The 23269-nt window shown below is 41.8% G+C and overlaps 1 protein-coding gene across 7 annotated transcripts in view; it reads right to left on the reverse strand.

The window, feature by feature from the left end:
* AGAP1 (ArfGAP with GTPase domain, ankyrin repeat and PH domain 1) overlaps positions 1–23269 on the reverse strand; it is a 346045-nt gene that overhangs the window by 98021 nt on the left and 224755 nt on the right. For all 7 annotated transcript variants that reach the window (XM_063430015.1, XM_063430016.1, XM_063430013.1 and 4 more), the window contains 3 exons: positions 5156–5283; positions 4811–4966; positions 1843–1935 (listed from right to left, as the gene is read on the reverse strand). In XM_063430015.1, the coding sequence (XP_063286085.1) occupies positions 1843–1935; positions 4811–4966; positions 5156–5283 (377 nt within the window). The remainder of the gene's footprint in view (positions 1–1842; positions 1936–4810; positions 4967–5155; positions 5284–23269) is intronic.

A 23269-nucleotide genomic window follows, 5' to 3' on the forward strand; every position in this document is an offset into this window, starting at 1 on the left:
CACGTACGGCAAAACGTTTTGCAAAGATATCCTAACATACCGAGTGCTGCTATACTGCAGTAGCTCCTATTTAGACAGGTTGTCTAATTATAGCTCTTGTGGCTCCTATTTTATATATATATATATATTTATATATATATACATCCAAGGTATGACCAGCACTCACGTTTTAGTAGAAGGTTAAAATCTATAGATTTTACTATAACATATTGAAAAGTAGCAGCTCACCCCCACGCTTTGGCAGTGGTATATGGTCTATTGCCAAAAACTTAAGAGCTGAAAGCGGATGTTGGAGGGCAAGAAAGTGCTTGGCAACCGGTTGATCAGATGTACCATCACGATAAGCCACCCGTATACTCGATCTGTGTCCCCTGATTCTTTCACAGAGGGGTGTCTCGGTTTTCCCGAAAAAATCTGCAGATCAACTAAATATATCACATTGCCATTTAATTCTCCGCAATAATTCATATAGTAACCAACATCAAATGACTGCATCATAAAGCTATCCCTCTATAACTTTTTGTCTACATTTCTCCAGATTCGCCACAAACTGTTCAAAACCACAACATATCAATAAAAAGATTGCACCAGAAAGGAGATATGAAAAATCACAGACAACAGTTCCTGACAGTCATATGGTATCTCTCCCCACCACCCCTATATTTCCAGAAAACCAGAGACAAAAGTATCAGCTGATTAATCTAACTGCTAAAACTTTTTAAAGGTTTTTAAAGTGTGAGTTTATCGTGACACATGTTCCTCATAATCGGTGGTTCTCAAGCCACCCCAATGATCCCCAATAGACCACTTGCACATTAACCAAATGGGCTAAGACAGAAGTCTGGACTGCTATTATTCCCAGAGGACTGTCAGGAAACTGCTTTTTGCTACGGTTTAAAGGTGGATGGGGCCGAACCCTTAGTGCCGTTGGTAGACTGCCTTGCTTGAGGATCATGATGCGATTTGCAGTCCAGCAACAGCAGGAAAGCCACATTTATCCAGCTACAGTGTAAACCTACATGATGGAAACCATGAACCCTGCAGAGTTTTAAAGGCTTCCGGGCAGCAGATCAGAACTGAATCACAAGCTGACTTTCTGCTCTTCACCTCGTTATAAAGAGCTTGCACTCTTGCTGGATCCACACCAAAGATCCTCGTTAGGCTACTAACGGTCTCTCCTGGGCTAACATTACACAGTTCCAGCTCCTGCTGGCTGTACCTCAACCCCCCCTTCTCCCCAGCGCATCAACCAGAAAGGATTAATTAAGGCCGTTCATTAGGGCTGTAAACGCTCACTCGGGTAATGGAGGCCTAAATGAAACTAAACCTAATCAAAAGGTACAAGTACTTCATTAGCAAATTACAAACAGGGCCTTGCAGCTGACATGTTCAGTGTGGCTAATTGCCCGCCGGCCTTCGGAGGGGGGCTCAGATTACCAGCCAAATCAAGCCCGTGCGTGGTGATCAGAGGGGGGCTCCCTATCTCCCCCCTCACAGACAGGCACAGAGAGGCCCAATCAAAGTATTCTGCACAAAGGCGTCACTTTGAAGCTGCCTGGACCAGGCTGCCTCCCCCTGAACAGCTCACTTCATTAGGGCCTGTTGTCACATGGTGTCTCCCCTCCCCCTCTCACACCACCTCCTTATCCTAATGATCCCATTTTAATGTGCGCAGGATTCGTGCCTAATTGATGTCAAGTGAGCAACTCTTCCATATTCAGGGAGGGGGCATCAAACACAGTGCGGAGAGCGGGGGCCTCGGAGACAAGACCCCGAGCGTGGGCTCCTCTAATTACACACTGGAGCCTGGCGGAGGGAGGCGGAGGCCGAGAGGAAGCTTACCTGTTTAATTGGTATTGCTCGCCCGCTGCCGATGCTGTCTGCTCTGCTCTCTAGACCTTTCTTATCTTTGTCTGGGTCGCTCCCTTTTCGAGACTGAAAAGCAAAAGTTCACATCCCGTTAAAACCTCCACAAACACAGAGCGTCTGCTCCCCTGGTGCGTCTCCTGCCCTCCCGTCAGCACAGCCGGCATCATTTAATCTGCTGTGGGCACAGAATTAAGAAAAGAAAACCTTTTTGGATCTGTTAGACTGCAGGCTGCTGCGAGATCTGGAACCTTTTGCAGAGTGATTACGCTTTGATTTTTGGCTACAGTTTTTTTTTTTTAATGACAAAGAGTCTAAGCTCTGCATTGCACAGATTCACCAGTAGCAAAGCAAGTCTTCACAGAATCTGCTCTCATTTAATATGTGGCTAATTAGAGTATGTTTACCTAACCCTATTACAGCTTTAAGTGTGAATGGCCTACCTAGAGGTTTTCAAAACGGAAAGCTTCCTGTTATACTGCAATACATAAGCCTCAAACACAAGTAACTGCGATCATATCTCTACCATGTATTCTTAATAGAGGCAAATCGACATGGTTGTGGAGTGTAGCATTCCTTCAGATAGGGTTTGTAAGAGACTATTTGGAATACAACACATCAGTGTAGTAAACTCATTTAAAGTTCATTACATCTATTTTAGGATAACAAAAAAACAAACTCACCTCCAGGAAGGGGATCTGCCATTCAATTAAGACCTTCTATACTCTCTATATGTGGAACACACCATTATCTACACCAGAGGTGCACAAACCGTAGATCCCAGATGTTTTAGAACTGCAAAACATGCGTTGCCATATAAAAAGCTGCCAAAAGCATTATGGGGGTTGCAGTTCTAAAACTTCAGGTGCTCTATCTTTTGGTCACACCTGCACTACGGAATATAATAATATAATAGCAAAATCAATTTAGAATGAGGTCTCTAACGTAACAAGAGATGTCAGAGGAGAAAAGGAGAAGACCAAGTTATGTAGAAAACCCAATATTTAATTAGTATTATGCTACAAACGACAAATGATTTGGCCACTATGGGCTGTTATCATGAACATGATAAAAGTTCTATATGCATTTGACACATCCATCATCTATACCAAGATACTTATTAAATATTGTACTTCTTAAAAGTGCATTTATTATTATTACATTTCTGAGTTGTATCAATCTATCTATACACCAAGAAGTGTCTGTTTTGGATTATCTTGTATAACATTAGCTCATGGAGACATCTCTTACAGGTTTTCAGGATTTTGTGGTGTGAAGGGATAAAAAAATAAAACTGGTATCCATCTCTTTCATGACAGACTATACACACCGTGAGTTGGAAATCTTTAACCCTTGATAATGATGCTCTTCTGTGACATGTTTGTTAAGACTTTGGGTAAAAGCTACCAATCACACTATTATAGAATATCCGCTCATAGGAGCATTGGTTACCAATGGTGTAAAGGCATTTTGTTAAAATTTTAAGATGTGCAACATGTAGATGGATTTTGTGGTTCTCTGGTACCAACGGGGCTTCCAGTTTAGTTTAATTGAAATTCTATAAATTCGTGTATCCAGCATGTCACATGTAGCTCCAGCTACTGTAGCCCTACAGTCCTGTTGATGCTCACCCAGTCTCTCAACATTTTTTCGGGATGACTGCTGAGCTTCACATGATTTGTAGTTCCACTGCTACTGAAGACCTACTTTCTGATTACCAGCTAACTAGTCAATCTGCTAGTCAAGGAAACCCATTCTGGGTCATAGGGACGAGTTAGGCATGGAAAACTAAACTCTACTCTAACATTCTACGATAGCATGGACATATTCTTGTTCTCACAGGCAATCCGAAGGAGACATTCCGATTGTTGCAAGGCAATACTTTGACTCCTGGAAGGGTTTCTTAAGGAGCACTGGTTGGCTTGCTTATGAACGTCTCTTTTTACAGTAACTGCTAAGAAGGCAGCACGAGAAAAAGATTTATAATGTGAGGAATGAACAGTACATCTCTCACTCTGCAGAGTAACTAACCCTGACAGCTGCACTCCATTAGTCTGCCCAGCAACCGCCGGGGACAGCAGCTTTTGTCTCTGCACTACTGTCTGGCAGACATGGGGTTAAGCCCCTTGGTGCTAAAAAGGCCGGCAAGGCAGTCAACCTTGCATCTGGTTGAATAAATTTAATAACATGGGACGTACAAGAATCCCTGCATTTAAAAACATTAGAAAACTACAAGGGACACTGAGTATTTTGCATGCCTCATTTACGATGGGTATCTGCAGCTCACTTGGCTCTTTAGCCTGCATTATTTATTCAGAGACACATAGCTCAGGACTAAGGGAAGAGGTAAAAGGGAGGGAGGTTCATGTTTTCTATAAGTAAAAAGGAGATCTTCGAGAAATGCAATAACAAAACAATATACATGTATGCGTATATTTGAAAGTTAGCTTTTGTGGGCCCTGGTTCTACAATCAACCAAAACTTTTAGAGAAATGCAACACACTAGCATTACAGAACAAATGTCGAAGACTTTCCTGGGGAATAAATTGGTCTTTTTCTTGCTTTCTCCTGCCATCTGGTGGACTTCGACATGAACTGCAGATAATACATTTTCTATGGGTATGGTCAGTCACACATTTAAATTTAAAAGGGATTACATATTCCACAAAGAGTGATATATATTTGAGACTATACTATGAGAGTACACCAGTGCATAAGAATAAAAACACCCTCAGAAAAGTGGTCCTTTAGCTTAAGGTGATAGGAGAGAGGGAAAATCTGCATGCATTGAAGTGTCCGAAAAATAATAATGAGATACTTTTTAAATATGCATTTAAAGTATAAGAATTTTATTTTCACTGTGCACCCATTCTCCATTCAATACGTAACTTCTATGTTACACGTGGTTGACAATAATTTGGTAAACGCTGTTACATGGACTCACCGTAAAGAGGTTGGATCTACGCTTGGACTGCTTGCGCACAGGTGTAGGGGTGCTTGCAGTTGGAGGCACATCAATCCTCAGTTCCTTCTGGCTCGTGCTTGGGGTGGAGGGCACGGATGAGGAATAGTCACTTAGGCTGCCCCCACCATTGCTAGTCTGCAGACAGAGAAAATAATTGTATACAAGTAAATATAGCTTTCATGTTCGTATTTAGAATTTGTATGTACTTCTTTATGGACTGCAATTAGATATTAATCTTTGAAAAATTGGATATTTTTGAGTTGACAAACATGTTGATTTGCATTACTATTTGATTAGATGCTACTATCAGTAAGGTTACTATACCTGGCTGACGTGCACCGCTGACACCTGCGTTGAACAGACAGACGTGTGGCTGGGAGAGTTTGGCAGAGACTTGCACGGACCAATGGACAGCTGCTGTTTCTTGCGGGTTGCTACAATCTTCTGGGCCACTGCGGAAGAAATAAAACCATATTTAACAAATGGACAGAGAGAGAGAGAGAAGGAAAGGAAGATAGTAACTAATTATTCATTATCAATCCTTTCCGGAGACATTGGTGGGAAAAAGAGAGAAATGGGTCAATTCAGAGATATAGGGAAAAGTGGAAAACAAACTGCTATAGAACAAGACAGAAGAAAATGGGAGAGATGGAAAAACAAAATTAACAGTGTTCAAGTAATACTATTCTAAAGCGACTTGAATCATCAATTCCTCTCTAATCGCAATAGTTGGCAGATACACATTTCCCCTAATCATATTATATATACACTTCAACAAACACGAATAAAGGGTGGTTTCCTAATACGTACAATAAGCACTTTAGAAGAGAGTTGGGTCTAGTTTATGTGAATCCGTGGTAAAGAGAATCTATGTCTCCGTCCAAAACACAAGAACTCAGTTTCATTGTGAAACTTAGATTTTCATTAAAAAAGTTAAGCAAAATGTTGCAGTTCTAACTTTTTATGTATTATCTACGGTAGTGATAGCGGGGATGACAGTGGGAATGGTTGATATTTTTTGCAGTTCTCTATGAAATCTCAGTTTAACCGAGATATCCCACTTGTAGCTCTAACATGCCTTTTACCCCAATACTCTGAGAAAGTTTAAGGTTTCTAGATGAATTAAAGGAGGTTTGCCATTATTAAATGTATGCCTTTATAAATTTGATGGGATGATGGGGGTTCTAGTCTACTAACAGCTGGAGGGATGCTCTGGCATTGGACAAGCTGTGCTTCTAGTGACTTGGCCGAACACCTTGCAGAGCACACAGTGTGAGAGGATTTCCACAATTACAGCTCATTGTGAAATTAACCCAATGGAATAAAGAAAAAAAAAAATGCTGTAAGGTAGAAGACAGATTGTGATTGATTACACACTACTGTCAGTTTAAGTGTGCAACACAAAGCATTGGGGTGGGTTTTACAACACAGAACGCTAAGATTTATTAAAACTTATGACGCAACGCATGAGGCTATTTATCAAATCACTGTTCTGTGAAACATGTTTAAAGCGGAGGTTTTGTGTTCTACCCGGGAGACAAGACAGGAGCGATTTCAAAATACAACAAAGAAATCTAAATAAAATGTAATGACTAAAACTATAGTGGCATATTTTCAAATAGGGTAAAATATATACAAACATCATGCAGGTAAGCAAACACAATACAGTACAAAATTCTAACAGAGAACAAACTAAAGCTTAATGGCTTAACCTGGGGGCACTGCCCAATCTTGGAGCATCTCACTTGTGTCATTACAGAGGAAAGGACTCCACGAGCATATAAAACTGAGGGTAGCAAAAAAAATATTTCTAGTTTTTAGGGATGCCTCTTTAGGATAGCACCAGTTATTCTTTTATACAGCATTCCCAATCTGAGTAAATCAAAAACACATAATGCTCTATAATTTGTTTGCTCTAATTCCAAGAATTGTATTATTTCATATACTGAAAATTAGTCTTTAAATAACGTTTACCGCACAAACTATAACATATCTCCTTATGTATGCTAGGAGTCACTGCATATACTTCATCTTAAGATTAGATCAAATCATTGATGTATCTTTGCAAGTCATTAAATCTCACCACAACTTGTTTTTAGATTGTGGTTTTACAATGACGCACACTCAGACTAGTTTATTTTCTTGTTTCCATGTACATTGGTCATAGGAGTTTTGCACAACTGTTTATTGTATTAGTTTGTGTGATCTATGAAAATACTAGTATTTATGTATACCAGATAGAAGTCACGTCGACATGTAAACCCAAGCTACTATTTTTGCCTCTCGTTGGAACCGCCAATGACATACAGTTGGTATGCCAACATATTTGTGTACAAACATTTTTTGTACAAATGATTATATTTCATAAGTAAATTGGAAAACTGCCATTTCACCGTGTGTGTATGTCTGTGTATAAAGAACAATGCAATATAAAAGTACGATCAATTATACATAAATTTACCAGCCGGGTACTCCACTACTTACTTCATTCTTAACCAAACTCAAATTCCTTTTTAAAATGGATTGGCTTTATACCCTAGCCAACAACAAACTTCTGGTAAAAAAAAAAAAAAAAAAATTCCCCACGTGGAAATGGTATATTTCTACGCTGGACACCTCCTTCCAATCTAGAATTAGAGCAACTTTGGAGTACACAGTATGGTTCTCGACCGAGGTGGTGGCGGGGCGGGACGGGACCCTTTGGGTGTGCTGCCCAGTGCTACTCATCCATAACTCTATTTACGGTTGGGGATGTTCAGAGGACCGCTAATTGTAAATAGTTACTGACTTTGAAAAAGTCTGAAGGGAAGGAGAGGAAGGAGAAAGGGAAAAAGACCAACATTTATAGATTCATGCGTTGCAGAACAATCAAAGCAACGTGGATATAAAGATACTACTGTAACCGCTTGCGGTTCCCTTATTTACATGTCATCATGTCAGCCTCTCAGTCATTTTAAGATGGAGCAGCGTCTGTCTCCAAGTCTCTCCTCTGTGTGTTAACATTTAAAAGTACACCTATTTATACCTTAAGTGTCGTCATTTTAGAGTCACCATAGTTCAAATATGAAAAAGTCCATAACTAAAAGCAAGTGCACACGTCATGGGAAACTCCCGGACCTGGGGAACTTCCATCAAGTTCAAGAGACAAGATGGCTTCCCAAAGTCTGAATAGCTTATCTGTTGTTTATACTAAGACGTAAGTGCACAGTCGTGGGAGATTCCCGGATTTGGGGAAGTTCCATTAACTTGGGGCTACCACAGTATATTGTGTACTGAAAGAGTCGTAGTATAGCCTTGAAGCTTGTTTATGCATTATTGTTATTGTAATTCGTCTGGGACAAAATGGCGCAAACATGTAATGACCTGGGGTTATTGCTTAAAGAAACATCTATGAAAAACAATATGTTCCATTTCTAACACCTTGTCAATTTGCAATATCTCTTAAAGACAAAGTACACAGTTTAAGAAATACAACATTTCATTCTAAAACTTGTAATATTTGCATTTGCCCATAACACTACTATTAGAAAAACATATCTAGAGCAAATTTATTAAATGTAGTAAAGTAGTTAAATTCTCATGCCATTCATATAAAACTTCATTATGACATGTAACGCTGATTATATGGTTACTACTTCCATTGTTATACACGGTTCTTTACCCACTCAATGCATACGGATGTTGATCACATCTTACGTACATATCACATCCTAGGACAACAATACACTACCAAAGTCATTGAACAACAATGCAACAAGCACAGCCCCGCTCTTACATAGTATGTTAAATACAATACTTTCTAAGGGTATTTGTTTTCTGTTATTGTTCTTCTTTAACTATAAAAAACTAAACTCTGGCTGATTGCGACCAAGTCGATCACCACAACATGAAGAAATGCCTTAACAAAATAACTCTCGACTTTCTTTTTCTTTCTGTAATACATTGTCGACATATTATTATTATTTTATTATTTATATAGCGCCATCACATTCCGTAGCGCTGTACAATATGTACTATGATATGGCTTTTGCACAAGTCTAATGTTACTTCACCATGCGATCTGCAATTGCAAAAATAAAGAATAAAAAAAAAAAAAATATATATATATATATATATATATACATACATATATACATAAAATTTAAAAATAAAACATTAAAACCTACATAAATAATAAAACCTTTGAAACGCAGATGGGAAAATGGCTGGCTGGGACGTAAAGGGTTAGCATAGTAAGCTGTTTATACTATTTAAAACAGTGTGAGAATCTAGGTATGTTTGAGGTGGGACTGTACCTTTAACAGTGATATTAAACCCTCACTATTTTGGAACATGCTCCCCAACCCCCATTACCCCCTGAGCTCCATTCGACCAGCAGCAGCAATGAATCCTACACTAGCCATAAAACATCCCCCCCTCACAAAACCTGACACTCTTCCCCTTGCCTCCCTCCCTCTCTTGCAACATTAAAACAAATTTATCTTCATTTATGTCGCAATTACCTCTCCGGGTTGTTAATTTGCTGGAAATGGAGCTATTCTTTAATTGCTCCTATTAATGGGGGGATTTAAATGCGCAAGTAATAAGCTGTTACCTTCAGAATGGGACAAAGTCACCCACAGCATTTCAAAGAAGAAACCTCTAGAGGTTTGTACCCCGAAACAAGGAGATGGGGGCCTTCCGCCTCAAACTGGGATTCTTAATAGCTACCCCCCCAACTAGTGCTGTGAGCTGGGGAGCACTTCTAGTGCTGTATTTGGACTGAGACCACTATCTGTTCAGATTTAACCCATTTACTGGAAAGGCAATGATGATCTTGTATCTGTGCTGCATGACGCACAAGGGTTAACGAGATAATGTTGACTCCTATTTAATCCAGAGCCACTAGATGACAGTTTAAAGAAATAAATGGCTTTAAGTGGGTGTGCAAGTATATCTGCATATTAGCCCATGACTTCTGCACATCATAGATGGCAGTGCCTAATAAACATTATCTCCCACACTCGCCAACATTCCTCCTCTAGTATCCAGGGTAATACAATGTAAGCAGCGTTTTCAGGAGAATACGGTCGTGTTCAACCAGAACAAATGTATAAAATCCAACATGTTTTCCTGTACACACATTGTTTGATAACGGGTGTTGGCATCCAATGCTGAAAGACAGAAATCAATAGCCTAATCTGGATTAATAAATAGATAATCTTCCTGCAGAATATTGTAAGCAGATATATAGCCAAAAAAAAGTCGACCCCAATATTTAAACACTATAGGCACCAAGACTACATCATCATAACGGAGTGGTTTGGGTGCCATGTCTGTCTCGGTTTTACCCAGCAGTGTAGAACATTGTCGCTCTGCACGAACGGCAAAGTTTACATTATAGGGTTTAAATGCCTGTAGTTGCTGTGATACTGACAATCTGATAAACGCAGAGTGGCATTTTGTCACACATGCGCACTAGCCTCCCAGTGCCTATCATTTGTGACATTGTGATATCCCGTTTGCCAAATATCAATACAATATCAACTCACAAATACCGGATCTGAAAAAACGCAGGCAATATTTCTTAAACTCAAAATATTTGTACAGCCCTAATCACACCTCCCTCCAGGTAACATGCACAGCCTTCCTAAACACTTCCTGGAAAGAGACATCTTATGTTTAAACTTACTTTATTGCACAATCTGTTTAAGAATTTCTAATCATCTGCTCTGCTAATAGCGTTCTAGAGCCTGCTGGAGCACCCTGTGCGTGACAAAAGTAAACTTTACTGACCTGGAGATAAAAACATCTAAAGTAAGCAAACATCTGATTGAAAAATGAAACCACTTTTTTTCATGCAAGCTGTGTGAGTCAGAGCCAGGGAAGGTGTGGCTAGTGCTGCATAAACAGAAACCAAATAGGTTTTAATCCTAAATGAGAGATAATTCAGCAGCAAGACTGCATGATCTATACACCAAAACCGCTTCATTAAGCTAAAGTCTTTTGGGAACTATAGTGTCTCTAATTCTTTTAGGCTACTTGTCTATCTCAATAATTTTTGCTCTGTCGTTTGCGTTATATGGCAAGAGAGAAAGAGAACAATCAAAGACATTAACCATCTAGAAGAGGAAGGTTCAACACTTCACGATTTAGGAGCAAACTGTGCCACAGACATACACTGGGAGCCATACAAAAATCTCTGCAGGCTCCATGACACCCACAAGCCATCACCGATCTGCCCAACAACGAAGGTGCTAAGTGGCCATCCAATTATGAAACCGCTCTTAATTAAACCTATTAAAACAGGGATGCCCAAAAGGTAGAACTACAACTCCCATTATGCTTTGCATGGATTTAGAATGGCAACACATCATGGAAGGTGTAGTTTTAAGACATCTGGGGATCTAACTTTTGGGCACCCTTGTATTCAAATTAATGCCATGCACACATCCCGCTTCAATTGTGCTTTGTACTGTTCACTGACATTTTTGGGGAGGTTAGTATAAAAAAACAAAACAAAAAAAAAAATCAAGCAGTAATTTGTAACTCCACTAAATTGCTATACCTTTGATCAGCCCAAGAGCCACTCCCAAGGCAGCCTCCTATTGGACCGTGTTAGACATCTGTTTACCAAATAACCCACCTGCTGCCTAGATATTCCCTTATTGCTGTACGAGGCAGAATACAAGACTCTGCAAGAACTCTGAGCCACTGACTTGCGTCTTTGGCATTTACTTGGAAGTCAGACAAAATTCTTTTCTGAGAAGCATGTTTGGAATATTTATGGGTTTCAGATTATGCCAGATCCGCCATTAACATCCAGTTTTGAAGCTTCATTTTGCAGCTCTCTCACCCTTGCACAGCTCTAAGCTCATCGAGACAGACAAGGAATGCTCTGAGGGCACATTAATATACCTCAAAGGTTACAAGACATGGCCTGCTGGCTCCTGCCTACTTTTTCATGGGTTATTACCAACCACTACAAGTCAGTAGCTCATGTGCTACAGGGCAATAGCACCATCAGCTGGACAAATCTGGAACTGCACCTTGTTCAGATACACTGAAACATATCAAACTAATGTCCCTGAATTAAAACATTTGCACTTTCTTCTAGATGTAATTTATTATGTATGAAGCACCCACAGCGTCATGGACATTCTTAAAACAGGAAATAACAATACATCACCAAGTTCTGACACATTAGATGCCTCTGGAGAAGAGTCTCCTGTCATATGAAAATTTTTGTTTTTACTTTGTTCATATTCTTTTGGTACAATTTATCGAACAATGTGATTTTTATTTTTTTTTTTTTTTTTTAGCAAGGAATAGTTTTTAAACTGATAGTCAAACCTTAGGATATGTCCTTCAGCACCTAGGGGTCTGCAATTTAAAAAAAAAAAAAAACTTCCACTATTGACAGCGTCCCAAGTTTATGCTGAGCGCAATCTCTCATATCACAATCTGACTCTTGCTGAGTTTTGTGCTGGTTTAATCATTAAACAATCAGGTTAAAATTCGGTTTACAATAGCTTAAACACAGCAGTTCTGGCATGAACTATGTGCAGGCATGACCCAGGAAAAGAGGAAACATATTCCAATATACATTGAATGATTTAGAAAAGCCTTGAGGAAAATATTTTTCCTTCCTGTACGTGCAAAATAGGACAGATCATTGTCCAATACTAGTCAGTAACCAGGCTTTAGATTGGACACATATAAGAACCACTGGAAGAGACTAGATCGCCTCTGGCTGGCACATGACACTGGTCAGATTATAGCCACTGAAGCAGAATCTGCCTTTAGACACCAAAGATCACCCTAGCCTGGTGCAAGGGAATAAACGTAAGAAGGCACGGCATGGCAGACTGATATAGCAAGTGTATGGCACAACACGCCTAATAAAGGAGATTTGTTTGTTTAGGACAATCATATAACAGAGGAAATGTGATACATATCTGGGAGATACAAGAGACAATGCTGCTACAACCACATACAGGCGTGAACAGGCAATAGAAAGGGCGTACACAGAGAGAGTGCAGCGATTGGCTGAATAGGAAGATGACCAACAAGTATGACCTGCGTCCAGGTTTGTGCATTCAACCATATGCCAGACACAATTCTCCAATTAGAACGCACGAGTGTCCCAATGTATGTGCTGGACAAAGCCAAAGCACAACAGTACGCACATACAATGCCACTCCGGTAACGTTCACTTGGCGAATACCAGAGATGGGAACCATTGGCTTTGTCTAGTAAACAGACCCATTTTCATATAATACATTGTGCCCGCATAGTACGTACTTATGCAGGTAAATATATAAATAACATTGACATTTCTCCAATGTTGATGAAAGCTCTCACAAAATTGAAAAGGAGTATTTTAAAGATAATAAAATTTTTTTAAAAAGTGAGCTGTGTCCCCTCATTGACACATGCTCACACTAGCACGCAAACATTCTTGCAGACCAATTCACATTCTACCACTGCGACACACACTCTCTCCCTGCCAGAGCTGCAAAAGTCGGGTGCTGATCCTACTATTCATTCACTAAATAAAAAATAAAAAAACAGTCAGCTCTCTTATTCCGCCCTGGTTGTTGTAAGCTGCCATTGGTGGATCTATGGGAGCAACATGAAAGATCATCCTGAAACACTGCACACACAGGGTCCACCACAGACCACTTCTTAACACTAAAGTGGTGAAGGTGCTTGTTGTAACCCTTTAATTCTGAAGAGTGCCTGTCTTATTAAAATGTATTATATGGCCAGTATCTGACATCAAGGCAAAACTAGAATTGGAGACAGTTGGGATTATTGTCTAAACTGAAATTTTGTAAAAAAAAAAAAAAAAAAAAAAAAAAAAGATCTAAATTGCAAAACTGAGGCTAAAATTTCCAATCTGTGGTTCAAGAGGAGTTTAGGATTATATTCCTAATCAGCCCTTTTGGCCTTAATAATTCCTATTGAGAGAACAGGACCAGGAAGGTGCTGAATAAGGTGTCGATAAGCAGCAGTCGGGTCTTGAATCGAAACAGCGGCAGTCCACCTTGCCTCCATCCCAGGTAGGCCACATTCACTGAAAACACGATTTATGCTCTGGGGCTCAGAATTGCCCATTGTCAGGTGTATCAGCTGCACTGTGAGATGTCTGCACAGTGTTCTGCAGGTTCTGGCAGCATGCAGGAAAGTAAAATCACTTTATTTGCCATAAAAGGCCAGATTCCTTGGGAGCTACAGTGACATGAAGCCTGCTAGCATGGCTATCCGTCCCTGCCCCCCCGTAAAAGGCCATTTTAGTTTTAAGTCATCTGAATTGTGTTGGTTTAACACTGGTGTATATATATATATATTTTTTTTGTACATATTATAAACATAATGGTATATATATATATATATAAAAAAAATCACCTTATAATATATACAAATAATATGCATATTCATACACGTGTATGTAAATCTGCATAACACTCTCAGAAATTCTATTAAGTAATTTTTTTAAAAGAAATAAACATTATCGTTTTCATTAATCCATGTGCATGCACACATGCACACCAACCTATGCAGTGTCCCATACTCACATGTGCACTCATACACAGTGATCACCCCCCCCCCCCACACACACACACTGATCCATGCAGACAGACGCGCGCACACACTCACACACTGATTGATGTAGACAAACACACATACTCAGTGAACAGCTGCCCCGCCATCCCCACTATGCCTCTGTACAAGGAGGGTTCCAAATTGTTTTTAGATTCCAGAACCTTACCCAGTCAGATGCTTTTCGTAGAGAAGTATCAGTACACAAATCTCAATTAAACAACAATTCTACCCATAAAGTGAGACAGAAAACATTCCTAGCTGTCTGGCTGACATCCAGGAAGTATTAATAATAACATTTATAAAAGTGCAAATTTCACCGGAAATGGTCAATTTTATAAAAATAATTCACAATCAACACCTAAAGCATTACACAAGCTGCAGCGCTTTAGTTCTTTTCAGTGTTCCTTTGAGCAATCAGCAATTTGTATGTATTCCGGTAGACAGTTGAACACAAATTACACACCTTTATTTTTGCACACAGCGCCATACATGTTGTGCAATTTGTTATTGTATAGGTGTGTCCGATAACCATGCGGTTAGTGTCTGTGATTTAGCATTCTGGATCGTGCATAGCCAGTTAATCTTCTTTCTAGGTGGCACTAATAATGCCAATTATTTAGCTACTGCGCATTTATTTATAAACTAAGTCTTATGGTAGGTAAGTTCTACTTAGGGTAAAGTAGGAGTTATGGTGGAAAGAGGTTGTTGGCGCAGACTCCAAAAGTTTGACAAAAATTTCTACCAACATTTATGATTTTTTTTTTTTTTCATCAGTCCATACAACTTTAGATGGCAGAAGTGGACCGACCCGGGACTATTAAGCTAATGTATTGCTCTGGCCCTCTTGGCATCTCCTCCAGTACTCAAAATCTTTGACCCCTTGTGTGGTGGAATCTCGGTAAAAATAAATTTAGTAGGCCGAGATTACCACGTGGCATGTGTACGTGCATATGCTGACGTATCGATCAGTTGGTTGCACGAGGCAAGATACGATCAGTAGTGTACGGAGCATGTGCAAGAATACAGGATGTAGTATTCCCCCTCCTCCATTGTGCTGGACAAGCCATGCGGTCAAGCAGGAAGTTAATTCTTATTTGTATTGATTGGTCAAGAGAATGTGCGGGTGGAGCTTAATATGGGAGGAGTTATGTGCCTATATAGGGAGCCTGCACTATTGTCCGGGACTCAGAACTTGCTGTATTTTGGTGACGCTAGTCCCTCTGAGTCCCGATCGGTGATCCAATAAAGAATCTCTTCCTTCCTGAAGAAACCTGTGTCCATCTCTCTGTGCTTGGCTTCCGTCAGTTTCTCCGGTATCATTTGGTGCATTGGCCGGGAAGCTCATCGTTCAACGGTAGCTGAGAGGCAGAGGCGTGAGACGGTCTATCTTTGCCCACGTTCTGTACGGCTGCACCCCTGAACTTCTGCGTGGACCTCCCTTCGTCTCGGCGCCACTGGTCTGTTGTCCAGGAGATCATCGGCCTCTACGTGAGAAGTGCTGGGGTGTCCCCGTCGATGAGTGTGAACTCAGGTTCAGGAACGAGGAGGTAAGACAACTGCTGTTTTAGACGGCAGGACCCACTAGGGGTATACCGATTGTGCGGTAGGCCCAAAGGGGTTTGAATCTGTGTATCTGCCCCCTCTGTCGGAGGGAAGGAGCGAAGGCGCACCGCTCGATCGAACGCTCTTTAGTCAGACCGTTTGATTTTGTTAGTCAGGCGGGGCTCTGGTGTAAATAGCCCTAGCCGGACACCGGTGTCTTGTCTAGACTAGCGTTCTAGGGTGTATATTTTGTTCGCTAGGTCGGAGGGACCGGGAGACTAAGCGGCGTCTGTGTAAATTCGGTTCGCTAGCTCTCAACCTATCTGGGCTAAGTGGGAAGGCGTGTAAATTTGGAACCCACTAGACTTTTGATAGTGCGACTAAGAGGCGTCTGTGTAAATTCGGTCCTCTAGCTCGCTATATATGGTGATTGGGCAGTGTGGCTAACCAAAACGTATGTAGATTGTTTTTAGGTAGTCCATTCAAGGTACTGGCCAATAGTTTAGTTGGGAATTGTAAATGTGATAAAGATTGTTTAGTAAAGTGTATATCTTGTTAGATAGCGCGAGCTCAGCCGTCTAGCGAGAGTGTTAATAGTGTGTTGCTGTATCATAGTGCACGGTACCATAACCCTGTATATTTACTGACACTGTATATAAGTACTAATCATTGTCGTCCATTGCATGTTTAACACCATAACCACTAATAATTGTATTGTGACCTTAACTTGTGCTTTGACCTATGCTAACCGTACTGTAACCGCTATTTGTAAAAGACGATGTTACTGGGTGTGTTATAGACGGGTAATTCGTATATAGAGAATTATAGCGTGGGTGACTGTATAGTTACGCCAAAGGGCATAATATTGATTATCTAGTGACTGGTGTAACAGCTGTGTGTGTACGGGAATTCCCTGAGTGTTTATTGTGTTATTGTGTACGTTTCACTTGGTAACCGTACCACGTGGTGCTGTTGCCAGAGGAAACGGGTGTGACTGTTGAATAGTACGCGTGCATAGTATTCGTTGTCGACGACGTTCCATTGTTAAGTATGGGTGCGTCGCAGTCAACGATTCCGGATCCCTTAGGTTGTATGGTGAAGAATTTTAAAAAGGGATTCAAAACTTGTGATTTTGGGGTTAAAATGTCTCCTGTACGTTTGGTCACTTTGTGTACTAGGGAGTGGCCTACTTTGGTTGCGGCATGGCCGCCACGTGGCAGTTTGGATCCAACTCTGGTACAGCGCTTACACGTGGCTGTATCAGGTAGGCCTGAACTTTACGGCCAGTTTCCTTATATTGATTGTTGGAGACAGGCCGTAAATGACTCGCCAAAATGGCTCCAGACATGCCACGAGGAGCAATGTCGCCTCATGGTAGCTAGGACTTGTTTGTCCACTAGGACTGGTGTTAGGCCCATTTTGGATACGCCCCCTGAGTCCGAGATCCCTTTGCCGCCCCCTTACTTTCCGTTAAGAGGAAGTGACGCAAATGCAGGAAGTCCTGCAACCCTCCCCTCATTACCCTCATCCACTTCCGCTTCCTCCTCCAGTACAGGATCCACCCCCCCTCGTACTAAATCTCCCCTTCCGGAATCAGAACCAACCCCCATTAAAAACGAATATCCTGATTTGGCGCCACTTCAGACTTCCGGTCAAGCTTCATCTAGCTCGGCTCGAAGTGTTTTATTTACAACCTTTTCCCAAAACCAAGCTCCCACCTCCCCATACCCTATTTCTCCCCGACTGGAACCTATGACTGACGCCCCTCCACGTAGCCCCATACAGACCCGACAGCTGACCGGTGCCCAACAATTAAAACACTATCAGATGCCTCTTCGTCTGAATCCTGGGTCAGCCTATATCGATGCCGCAGGCCAAATGGCACATGCTGACCCAGTCTTTGTATATGTCCCATTCACGACAACCGATCTCTTAAATTGGAAGACCCACAATTCCTCGTATACTGAGAAACCACAAGCTATGACTGATCTGTTCACCTCAATAGTACAGACACATAACCCGACATGGGCTGATTGCCAGCAGTTATTAATGACTTTATTCAACAATGAGGAAAGGACAAGGATTAACCAAGCGGCCATTAAAGCACTAGAGGATAAAGCCCGTACTTTAAACCAAGCCAATCCATCAGCATGGGCCGCAACACATTATCCCAACACCGATCCCGATTGGAATGTAAATGGTGCTGATATGGTTCAACTCAGAGCCTATAGAGACGCTATAATTGCTGGCATGAAAGCTGGAGGAAAGAAAGCCATTAACATGTCGAAGACAGTTGAGGTGATTCAGAAAAGTGATGAAGCGCCCAGTGTCTTTTATGACCGATTATTGGAGGCATACCGCTTGTATACCCCCTTTAATCCGGAAGACGCAGACAATTCCCGAATGGTGAACTCCGCCTTTGTCAGCCAAGCTTACGGAGATATTAAGCGCAAGCTACAAAAGTTAGAAGGGTTTGCAGGTATGTCAATCACCCAACTAATGGAGGTAGCGAATAAGGTTTATATGAATAGGGAAACAGAAAGTAAGAAAGAGGAAGAGCGCAAGATGCGTAAAAAGGCTGATATGCTAGAGGTAGCGATCGCAGGCGTAGATAGACGGGGCCCAGATAGAGGCGATAGTAGATGGAATGAGGAACCTCTAAGTAGAAATCAGTGCGCATACTGTAGGGAAGAAGGGCATTGGAGAAATGAGTGTCCTCGAAGAGAACAGTGTGAGAAAGACAGACCTAGGATAGGTTATGGAAACTTTAGAGGCAGAGCGAGAGGTAGAGGAGGCCCCGGAGGGAGTAATGGTAATAGAGGGAGTAATGGGAACAGAGGAAGTGTTAGGGAAGACAGGTATTTTCCAGCAGCGCAAAGGTCCCGCGATAGAGAAGGTAGGGACTTTGTAGGATTGGCTGACACGGTCATGGAGGACTATTGATACCGACCGGGCTCCATCCCCCTTGGTCGAGCGGAGCCTATGGTCGATGTATCAATAGGGGGAAAAAGGAGTGCGTTCATGATCGACACTGGTGCTGAACATTCAGTGGTGACTAATCTAGTTGCTCCTCCATCTGGAAGGACTATTACTGTGATAGGAGCAACTGGAAGAAGTGCTGAAAAACCGGTTCTTAAAAGTCGACTCTGTACATTGGGAGGCCACGTAGTAAAACATCAATTCCTTTATATGCCTGAATGTCCAGTCCAATTGCTGGGACGTGATATGCTATCAAAATTACAAGCGCAGATTACGTTCCTACCAAATGGAACAACATCCTTAAAGTTTAATGGACCTTCAGGTATTATGACATTATCCGTACCAAAGGAAGAAGAGTGGCGACTTTATACAGCGTTGACTAGCCAAAACCCTAGGAGTGATGAGACATTATTCAACATACCAGGAGTTTGGGCAGAGAACAACCCACCAGGACTGGCCCGCAATATTCCACCTATAAAAATTGAACTAAAACTTGGGGTTTATCCAGTGAGCCTAAGACAATACCACATCCCGCAGAAGGCTAAGAAGAACATCCAATCCTATCTGGATAAGTTCATACGGTATGGTATCCTAAAATTCTGTACTTCCCCCTGGAACACCCCATTGCTGCCTGTTCAAAAGCCCGGTACAGATGAGTATCGACCTGTGCAGGACTTGAGAGCAGTCAATGATGCGGTTGTTAGTATACATCCAGTTGTACCCAATCCATATAACCTGCTTGCTTTAATTCCGGGCGGGGCTACTTACTTTACAGTCTTAGACCTCAAAGATGCCTTCTTTTGCCTCCGAATTGCCGCAGAAAGTCAATGTATTTTCGCTTTCCAATGGGAGAACGCTGTAACGGGCTCAAAACGCCAAATGACTTGGACAAGACTGCCCCAAGGGTTTAAAAATTCACCTACCCTATTTGGTTCAGCCCTAAGTCAAGATCTACTGGATTTCGAGTCCATCCCAGGAGAGTGTGTATTGTTACAATATGTAGATGACTTGTTGATAGCAGCAGTTACAAAAGAAATCTGTCAGCAAGCAACGCACGATCTACTACACATTCTCTGGAAGGCAGGATACAAGGTGTCTAGAAAGAAGGCTCAGTTGTGTTTGCCAACTGTCAAATATCTGGGATTCCATATCTCTGAAGGTCAAAGAATTATGGGGCCAGAGAGAAAAGAAGCTGTGTGCCAAATACAGATACCCAAGAATAGAAGACAAGTGCGAGAATTCTTGGGGGCAGCAGGCTTCTGTAGGATATGGATTCCCAGCTATCCGATACTGGCAAAACCTCTGTACGCAGCTATCAAAGGTACAGAGCACGACCCCTTCTTATGGACCCAAGAACAGCAAACGGCATTTGAAGATGTGAAGAAGGCTTTGATGAGTGCCCCAGCATTAGGTCTACCTGATCACACACGACCATTCTACTTATATGTACACGAGCAAAGAAGAATGGCTGTGGGAGTATTGACACAGTACTTGGGATCATGGCAAAGACCTGTTGCCTACATGTCTAAGCAATTGGATGCAGTGGCCAGCGGACTTCCACCTTGTCTAAGAGCCGTAGCTGCAGCCGCCCTGCTAGTAGCTGAAGCCGATAAACTCACTCTGGGTCAAGAACTTTATGTACGAGTCCCACATGCAGTACAGACGTTGTTGGATTACAAAGGAAATCATTGGTTTAGTAACAGCCGTATGACCAAGTATCAAGCAATGTTGTGTGAAAACCCCAGAGTGCATTTAGAGACTGTAAACACCTTAAATCCAGCTACCCTTTTGCCACAACCTACTGAAAGTCAACATGATTGTTTGGAAGTAATGGATGAAGTATTCTCAAGTAGACCAGATCTTCGTGATTTTCCCATCCAGAACCCTGATGTTCAATATTACACCGACGGCAGTAGTTATGTGAAAGAAGGGATCCGCTATGCAGGATATGCAGTGACAACAATAGACAAGGTGATAGAAGCTCGGCCACTGGCGAAAGGAACATCAGCACAAAAGGCAGAATTGATAGCACTGACACGAGCGTTACAATTGGCTGAAGGTTTAAGAGTGAACATCTACACGGACTCCAAATATGCGTTTTTAACCACTCATGCCCACGGAGCTTTGTATAAAGAAAGAGGACTACTGAATTCAGAAGGCAAAGAAATCAAATACGCAGCTGAAATCCTACAACTATTGGAAGCAGTGTGGGAGCCGAAAGAAGTCGGTATCATACATTGTCGAGCGCATCTGAGAGGAGATGGTGATGTAACCAAGGGAAATCGGATGGCAGATAGTGCAGCTAAGCGTGCTGCTGAATCAGGAAGACAGGAGTATGTGGGGCATATAGCTGCTCTTATACCAACTCCACTGTCCCAATGGACTCCAGTTTATACAGCTCAAGAAGAGGAGTGGTTAAAGACTGAACCAGGAAAGTATTTGGAGAACAAGTGGTATCAGCTAGAAGATGGAAGAATAGTCATACCAGCATCACTAGCGGTAGAAATTGTCCAAAATTATCACAACGGGACACATTCTGGGAGAGACAGTACTGAAGAATCTCTCAGAAAACATTTCTACATACCAAGATTGTCCAACTTGACTCAGGCCATTGTACGAAGATGTGTAACGTGTGCTAAAAATAATGCAAGACAAGGACCAGTAAAGCCACCAGGAGTCCAGTTTATGGGGGGACTCCCCATGTCCGATCTACAAATAGACTTTACAGTGATGCCTTAATCGGGTGGACATCGTTACCTGCTGGTAATTGTGTGCACCTATTCAGGCTGGGTAGAAGCATGTCCTACTCGTACAGAGAAAGCAGGAGAAGTTGTGAGATTCCTGCTACGAGAAATAATACCCCGATATGGACTACCCTGTTCTATAGGATCGGACAATGGTCCAGCTTTTGTTCATCAGTGCCTACAACAACTGACTCATATGCTTGGTATAAAGTGGAGGCTTCATACAGCATATAGACCCCAGAGTTCTGGTAAGGTAGAGAGAATGAATAGAACTATTAAGAATCAGTTGGCTAAAATGTGTCAGGAAACCCAACTTAAGTGGAACGTTCTCTTACCCATAGCTCTATTGCGAATCCGCAGTACCCCTACCAGAAGGATGGGCCTCTCTCCTTTTGAAATCATGTATGGACGACCACCTCCCGTACTTGGTAACTTAAGGGGGGACTTGAGTCAGTTGGGAGAAGGAATTACCCGGCAGCAGGTTGTAGAGTTGGGTAAGACTATGGAGGAGGTACAGAAATGGGTACAAGATAGATTACCTGTGAATATTTATCCCCCTGTTCATAGTTATCATCCAGGAGATCAAGTGTGGATTAAAGAGTGGAATAATGTACCGTTAGGGCCCAAGTGGAGAGGTCCTTATGTTGTTCTTTTGTCTACCCCTACAGCGATAAAAGTAGCCGAAGTGACTCCGTGGATACATCACTCCAGGGTTAAACCAGCAGCAGTCGATTCTTGGCAAGTTACAGCAGATCCAGAGAATCCCTGCAAGATCCGGTTAAAACGCACTACTCAGTCGGAGTAACGAGGAACTATTGTGGATTACAAATTTTATTATTTTTGGGATTTGGTGCGTGAGTGAGAAGGCCATAATAAAGCCTGTCCGCCCACCGACGTATAGTTTATAAGCCAGGGAAAGTCTCGAAGGGACTCCTGTGAAGACGAGCAGAACTCCATTCCCTGCAGCCCTTACATCCTGGAAGCTGAGGTGCCTTCGCACGGACGAAGACTGAGGATGACGGCGAAAGATGTGTTGATGATAGTGTTTATTTATGTGTGTTTTTATATTCAGGAAGGTAGAGGTACCGACACTCCTAGCTGTGAGGTATGCATTAAGACTACGAGAACAGGTAACCATATTTCCCAAACCCTAATTTGGCATTCACAATACGAGTGTAAAGGAGATGTATCGAGATGTAGATACCTAAATATAGACTATAGTGTGTGCCATTTAGGAGAAGGAGAACCTAAGTGCTTCAGTCCGGAGTATCAACCTCGTACAATTTGGTTGACTCTCAGGAATGGAGATCCTCAGGGGACCCTAATTAATAAGACGGTGTTAGAATCCGTACATTCTTCGGGTGTTCTGCTATTTGATGCGTGTAAAGCGATATCGAGTGGTAGAAAGCCGTGGAATGTATGTGGGGATCTTAGATGGGAGAGGACGTATGGGTCTAATGATAAATATATTTGTCCCAGTAGTAAAAATAAATATGTGAGTCCTAGATGCCCAAATAAAGACTATAACTTCTGCCCATATTGGTCTTGTGTGGGGTGGGCGACTTGGGGACAGACAGTAGACAAA

Source organism: Pelobates fuscus, chromosome 8 (assembly GCF_036172605.1).
Source record: "Pelobates fuscus isolate aPelFus1 chromosome 8, aPelFus1.pri, whole genome shotgun sequence".
Classification (NCBI taxonomy): Eukaryota; Metazoa; Chordata; class Amphibia; order Anura; family Pelobatidae; genus Pelobates; species Pelobates fuscus.